Below are 7,351 nucleotides of genomic sequence, written 5' to 3' on the forward strand. Positions count from 1 at the left end.
TGCACATTAAACATGCAGCCCGTAAATGGATGCATGGGTGGGTGGAGGTACGGAGGGGTTCATCTAATAAGGGAAACAAGTGAGAGCCTTCAAAGGCACGAGAGCGCAGAGGCCTCTTCTGCAGCCCAACCCCCACTCCACCCCCACCGTGGGATAAAGTACCACCGGGTGTTTGGAGCCATGGAGGATTGATAAAGAATGGCTTCTAAAAGAGCAAACTTTTAAAGCAAGACAGCATGGCTTGTTGGACAGGAGAGACAGGAGTCCCTCCCCATCCAGGGCCTCGGCTTCCTCTCAGCAAAGACTGGGTCCCTCTTGCTCTGCAGCCACACACCCTTGGCTTAAGCCCTGGCCACTGAGCCCACCACATGCTGCAGAAAAAAGGATGTTCTACCCCCTCCAGAGCTGCTCTGGCCTCTGTAAGAGCCGGGTTCGTTGGCAGGCCAGGGTTCAGTGAGCTGGGGAGGGAGGGTCTCAAGCCCAGTGCTGCCGGGGGCGACCCTGACACAGCAATTGTCATTCAGGACTAAGACGGGCAGGGCCCCAACGCAACCGAACTCCATTCTCCTCTGTCCATTCCCACCTGCCTGTCTCCCCTCCGCTGTTCCTGGCACTTCATCCTGGGCGTCGAAACCCTGGCCCGTCCTGAATGAGGGCAGCAAGAATGGGGTCGATGGAAAAGGGTGGTCAGAGAAGCGAGGCCCTGCAACCTGTGATCCTCATTGCCCTTTGGGTCGGAACCCTTAAACACAGCGGCGGCCCCAGGAAAGCCTCTGAAGAAGGAAGGGAGAATTTCGTCAGATTTAGAGACTGAAGACTCTAAGCCTCCAACCCAAGGCTCTCTGGTCCCTAAAACTTCCGACGCCCCTTCCTTAGCCCTTCCCATGTGGGCCAGCAGGTGGCATCACCAACAGGGATTTCAAAACCAAAACTAAATTAAAGTGGAAACTCAGATTTTTTGTTTATGCAAATAGTTCGTTCCCTACAACATCCCTCCGGGAATGGTCCCCCCGCCCCACGGCATTCCCTCCCCTTCCCTCCTCCGCGTGCTGCCCTCTCCCTCCACACAGCCCTGGAGACACTGTCAGGAGGGCCCAGGATCCCAAACTGAGCAATGTGAGTAAGGCTGATGGGCACTGGGAGGGGGAGAAGGCAGGGGGCGCGGCCGGGGCACAGGAGGCAATCCAGGTTTGTTCCGGGAGGCAGGAACACCCTCGCCACCGTGCCGCATCTGTCCCGCTGTGCCCACGCGCGTGCACACAGCGCAGACCCCTCCCTCCTTCTGAGGAGGGAGGAGACCTGAGCCAGGAGCTGATGCCACCTTCCCTTTTTCCCTCTGGGCTCACAACAGTGAGCAGCGAGGGGAGGGGACCCTTGCCCTGGAGGGACCGTCTGTGAGTGGGTCTCACACTCCATCAATAGCTGCTCCCAGAGGCCTTTGCTGCACCTTTGGGAGCCCTTTCAGAGAGCCATGACTGGAAGCCCTCACCCCCAATTCACTGGTCCCAAGCCAGCCCTATTCCTGGAAGGGGAGGTGAAGGGGGGCTGGGCAGGCAGGAGGCTGGGGAGGGACTGCGATGAGAGTGTGGTGACCTCTGGACTGGACACTGCCCTGGGGAGGAACACTCCCCACCCCCACGGAGAACATCTCTGTGAGGTCCAGAATGGGCAGAGAGGAGAATGGGCAGCAGTATGGCCATCCCATCCCCCACCCGCCACTGCCCAGATGGCAAGGGACTGCACTCCTCCAGCCCCACCAACACCTTCTTTTTTTTTGGCAGGTGGTTCTTGTACCTCTTGGTGCCCGCCCTGTTCTGCAGGGTAGGGGGCTCCAGACCCATCCCTCAGAAGCTCTTTGGGGAGGTGACTTCCCCTCTGTTCCCCAAGCCGTACCCCAGCAACTTCGAGACAACCACTGTGATCACGGTCCCCACGGGATACAGGGTGAAGCTCGTCTTCTGGCACTTTGACCTGGAGCCTTCGGAAGGCTGTTTCTATGACTACGTCAAGGTAGGCGTCAGGCTGGGAGGGTGGGGGGAGACAAGCGGGGCCCCCTGTGCAGCGTGCCCGGCCGGGACACTGACTGCCCCAGCCCTGTGAAGGCTGATGGCCAAGTGGAACTCTGAGAGTCAGGTGATGCCTGGGTGGGGGGTGTGGCTAGCTGAGAGCCCCCCGGGGAGCACTGAAGGGAGAAACACAGAGGAGGGAGGGACAGGCCCCTCTCTCAGGAAAGTCGTGTTTACAGGAGTCAGGGAAACCGTCCCCGTCTGCTGGCTAGCTGGGAGTCTTTGGGAAATCACCCCGCCTCAGCTTCCCCATTTCTATACGGAATGTCGCCATGGCTGGGACAGGAACGCAGGAACATGAGGAAGAGAAATGTGTGCTCTGGCGGGGCGGGCGTAGCCTTTGCAAAGACAGTGGGCTCAGTCCCCTCGCCTCTGTGACAACCAAGGGTACCTTCCTGGTCCCGTCTTTCTATAACCAATAAAAATGAGCTTCAGGACTCAAGCAGAACCTGTGAATGTCAATGACTACCATTCCCTGCAGGTTGAGAGAATACCATGAAAATGGCACGTCTTCCTAGCCCAGAGGACCTGGCAATCTGCAGTGTTGGGGGGGGGACACAGGGGTTGGTGGCAGGAAGAGTGGGGAATAGAGGGAGGGAGTCTTCTGCTTTTGCAGGACCAAGGCATCTGTGAGGAGAGGGGCCAGGGGAGCTCGGCGATGATTGCCAATGCCAGGCCGGTGGGCCCAGGCTGGTGCTCAGCTGAGCATATCAGGAGGCATGGCTGGGTACAAATGGCTTCAACAAGGTGAGGTGGGATAAGAAGACAGAAACAGGCCGGGCAAGGTGGCTCTCATCTGTAATCCTAGTACTCTGGGAGGCCGAGGCGGGCAGATTGCTCGAGGTCAGGAGTTCGAAACCAGCCTGAGCAAGAGCAAGATCTCGTCTCTACATAAATAGAAAGAAATTAATTGGCCAACTAATATATATAGAAAAAAAAATTAGCCGGGCATGGCGGCACATGCCTGTAGTCCCAGCTACTCGGGAGGCTGAGGCAGCAGGATCGCTTGAGCCCAGGAGTTTGAGGTTGCTGTGAGCTAGGTTGACACCACAGCACTCACTCTAGCCTGGGCAACAAAGCGAGACTCTGTCTCAAAAAAAAAAAAAAAAAAAAAATGAAGACAGAAATAGGCCAGGCGCGGTGGCTCATGCCTGTAATCCTAGCACTCTGGGAGGCCAAGATGGGAGGATCACTTGGGGAAGGAGTTTGAGACCAGTCTGAGCAACATATCGAGACCTATCTCTACAAAAAGAAAAATTAGCCTGGCACAGTGTCATGGACCTATTAGCCTGGCACAGTGGCATGGACCTATAGTCCCAGCTACTCAGGAGGCTGAGGCAGGAGGATTGCTTGAGCACTAGAGTTGGAGGTTGCAGTGAGCTATGATGACACCACTGCACTCTAGTCTGGGTGACAGAGAGAGACCCTGTCTCAAAAATAAAAAAAATAATAAAAAAGACAGAAATGAAGTCAAGCAGTCCAGACTGTAGGAATGAAGGGATGATGAAGCCTGGGTGGGGACAGCCGGGATTCCAGTGGGAGAAGGACCCAGAGGTGGTGGGGACAGAGAAATACCCAAAACCTGCTCATGGAGCAGAAATCAGGGAAGGGGTGACGTACCAGGCGCAGGACGGCACACAAGGGGTGAGTCCATGGGAGACGAGGCAGCAGGTGAGAGTCACCTGGGGGAGCCTACAACAGCCAGTGCCGTTGTGGGGCCCGACGCGCTCTGGGCAAGAGAAGGAGGACGGCCACTGCCCGGCCACACGGACACAACTCCCTAACAGGAGTTGCCCCTGTCTCTCCCTGCCCCTGTCTCTCCACCAGATCTCTGCTGATAAGAAAAACCTGGGGAGGTTCTGTGGGCAGCCGGGTTCTCCACTGGGCAACCCCCCGGGAAAGAAGGAGTTTATGTCCCAAGGGAACAAGATGCTGCTGACCTTCCACACAGACTTCTCCAACGAGGAAAATGGGACCGTCATGTTCTACAAGGGCTTCCTGGCCTACTATCAGGCTGTGGGTGAGTGGTCCCAAGGAGCCCCCTTGTCTGGCCCCCACCACACTGAATGGGGCCAGGAAAGGGGAATCTGGAATCCAAGGAAGCCCAAAGCCTGGCTTTCCTTGTTCCTCCCCTCAAGAGAGCTTTTCCGAAAGGAGCCGTCAGCCTGGCTTCTGTCCCCTTGGGCAGCTCCCAGAGAGCAGTAGAGAGGCCCGGAGGTGCAGGTGGCTGGTGCCACCATTGTCTTTAGGCCTCTGGCAATGCCCTCACTGAGACCAGAGTCACTACAGGAGTTTAACCCTTTTGCCCGAATCCCTCCCAGACCTCGATGAATGTGCTTCCCAGCCCGACGCGGCTGAGGAGGAGCCCCAGCGGCGGTGCCAGCACCTCTGTCACAACTACGTCGGTGGCTACTTCTGTTCCTGCCGCACAGGCTACGAGCTCCAGGAGGACAGGCATTCCTGCCAGGGTGAGCCGGGGCGGGTGTGGGAGGCAGCAGGGACGGGGCCGGGGCTTTCCGGGCCAGCCCGAGCGACCCATGACCCCCTGCTGCCCTGCTCTGTCAGCCGAGTGCAGCAGCGAGCTGTACACAGAGCCGTCGGGCTCCATCTCCAGCCTGGAGTACCCCCGGCCCTACCCCCCCGACCTGCGCTGCAACTACAGCATCCGCGTGGAGCGGGGCCTCACCCTCCGCCTCGCGTTCCTGGAGCCTTTCGAAATTGATGAGCACCAGCAAGTACACTGCCCGTACGATCAGCTGCAGGTACGGCCGTCCTGCCCCCGAGACCCTTCCTCTCCTTCCCACCCCCATCGGCGCCTCTCTGCTGGGACGGGAAGGGCCAACATCACACGTGGGCTGGACACGTTCCCACACAACTGGAACTGGGTCCTGCGCAGGGGGATCCCTTTTCACCTTCAGCAGAAAACATGCACAAGGCGGATTCCACCACCACCACCTCACCCCGGCCACCAGGCTGTCACCACGGGCCCCACGTATAAATGTCTGCACTGGAGAGATAACCCTCCTCCCTCCCCCACTAGATCTACGCCAACGGGAGGAACATTGGCGAGTTCTGTGGGAGGCAAAGGCCCCCCGACCTTGACACCAGCAGCAATGCCGTAGACCTGCTGTTCTTCACAGACGAGTCTGGGGACAGCCGGGGCTGGAAGCTCCATTACACCACTGAAAGTAAGGTTGCCTGGGGGACTCTCTTGCTGGCCAGCAATTAGGAGATGGGGAGAAGGCAGGACAAGTGGCTCTGAAATAAACATGCCCTCTGGTCTCCCCAACAGTCATCAAGTGCCCCCAGCCCAAGACCCTAGACGAGTTCACCATCATCCAAGACCTACAGCCTCAGTACCAGTTCCGTGACTACTTCATTGTCACCTGCAAGCAAGGCTACCAGCTTGTGGAGGTAAGAGCCCAGGGCTGAGGCGAGACCCCTGGCCCAGCATCCCAGAAGGCATTTGGATAGGTCCACGGTGGATTTAACCTCACCGCCAGCTGGAATCACAGATGTTTGAGCTGGAAGGGTCACTTGGTCCACCAGCTCTCAAACTTGACTGCACAACAGAGACACTCAGAGAGTTTTATAAACACTGTTGCCTGGGCCCCTGCTAGGGACTCTGATTCCATTGGTCTGGAGCGCAGCCGGGATATCAGGATTATTTAAAGCTACCCAGGTGATTCTAATGTGCAGCCAAGTTTAAGAACTACTGCCCTGGCCGGGCGCTGTGGCTCACGCCTGTAATCCTAACTCTTGGGAGGCCGAGGCGGGCGGATTGCTCAAGGTCAGGAGTTCAAAACCAGCCTGAGCAAGAGCGAGACCCCGTCTCTACTATAAATAGAAAGAAATTAATTGGCCAACTGATATATATATAAAAAAAATTAGCCGGGCATGGTGGTGCATGCCTGTAGTCCCAGCTACTCAGGAGGCTGAGGCAGGAGGATCGCTTGAGCCCAGGAGTTTGAGGTTGCTGTGAGCTAGGCTGACGCCACGGCACTCACTCTAGCCTGGACAACAAAGCGAGACTCTGTCTCAAAAAAAAAAAAAAAGAACTACTGCCCTACCTCATCTATAACTCACTGTAGAATTAGGAACTGAAAAGGCAGCTCAGCATCACACAGTGACTTTGTACAGCAGGGACCAAGATCCATTGGGGAAACCTAATCAGAATCAGAGAAAAGACCTATGGTATATCCTTAAGTAGTAGTTAATTCATTCAGCAACATTTCAAGTGTCTGCTGTCAGGCAGCGTTCTGGACGTGGGAGGCACAGTAGAAGACACTCACGTATCTCCACACAGCCTCCACGGAGCTCACAGTTGAACGTCCCATCACGGGGAGTTCGCCTGACTCATTGCCCTTGATTCCAAGAGCCGTCCAGTGACATCAGGAGGATTGGGTGGGCGTCCCGGTCCAGAAGACTGGAGACCCCCTTTGCTCGTCTTAGGACCCTCTCTTTTGGGCACCACGACCTTCACATCATGGAATTTAAAGCAAGTCACACAGTTTCTCACATTATTTACATTTCACTCAGACACATTCTCTTGCAATCTTTTCCAAAGTTAACTCCCTGGAATGATTTTTGGCCTTAATAAAAATCATTCATACTGTCCAATAACTTGTCATTTCAGAGGGTGCCATTTTCTGGTCTTGTCCCTGCTATCTACACAACTGCAACAGCACTTAGCATATGTGAGCACCTCAGGCTCCTCTGAAAGGGACGAGATGGCACTAGTTATTTCAGAAAGACCCTTGCCCTTAAGAAAATTGCAACCCAGGAGAGGCCCAGCCTGTTGGGGCGCACCTGCGAGAGAAACAGGGTTCTGCTCTGGAGCAGAGGCCTTGGTTTCACTACAGAAAACACTCAGCCTGCCTGGTGGTTTATAAAATTATAAAGCGTGGGGTTCAACTGGACCACAGTGGGTACAGGCCAGAGTCTAGAAAGAATTACTGGGCCTAACAATTGGCCCTTGCTCTGACTTTCTGCTCTATGACTCAGTGCTCCTATCTGGAACTCAGGCTGCGGAGAAGGAAGAAGGAGCCACACCCCTAGGGGAGGGCGGCGGGCTGAGAGCCTGAGAGAGGTCTTTGCAGTCAGTCCCCTGGCTCCTGCGCTCCTGCATGGGGCGGGAGGGAAAGGAGCTGCAGCGCCTCCAGCCTCCGGGTGACCTCTAATGTCTGCTCACACAGGGGAACCAGCCACTGTTCTCCTTCACGGCTGTCTGCCAGGATGACGGCATGTGGCATCGCGCCATGCCCAGGTGCAAGAGTAAGTCACGA

The 7,351-nt window shown here is 56.2% G+C and overlaps 1 protein-coding gene across 1 annotated transcript in view; it reads left to right on the forward strand.

The window, feature by feature from the left end:
- Window positions 1-966: 966 nt before the first annotated feature.
- The window catches only part of C1R (complement C1r), an 11,416-nt gene continuing 5,031 nt past the window's right edge, over window positions 967-7,351 (forward strand). Inside the window, exons 1-8 of the mRNA XM_012760472.2 lie at window positions 967-1,116; window positions 1,782-2,010; window positions 3,894-4,086; window positions 4,388-4,534; window positions 4,632-4,828; window positions 5,107-5,254; window positions 5,359-5,480; window positions 7,262-7,340. Coding sequence (XP_012615926.2) covers window positions 1,115-1,116; window positions 1,782-2,010; window positions 3,894-4,086; window positions 4,388-4,534; window positions 4,632-4,828; window positions 5,107-5,254; window positions 5,359-5,480; window positions 7,262-7,340 — 1,117 coding nt within the window. The 5' untranslated portion in view covers window positions 967-1,114. The remainder of the gene's footprint in view (window positions 1,117-1,781; window positions 2,011-3,893; window positions 4,087-4,387; window positions 4,535-4,631; window positions 4,829-5,106; window positions 5,255-5,358; window positions 5,481-7,261; window positions 7,341-7,351) is intronic.

The sequence above is a fragment of the Microcebus murinus genome, chromosome 10 (genome assembly GCF_040939455.1).
Source record: "Microcebus murinus isolate Inina chromosome 10, M.murinus_Inina_mat1.0, whole genome shotgun sequence".
In the NCBI taxonomy this organism is placed as follows: Eukaryota; Metazoa; Chordata; class Mammalia; order Primates; family Cheirogaleidae; genus Microcebus; species Microcebus murinus.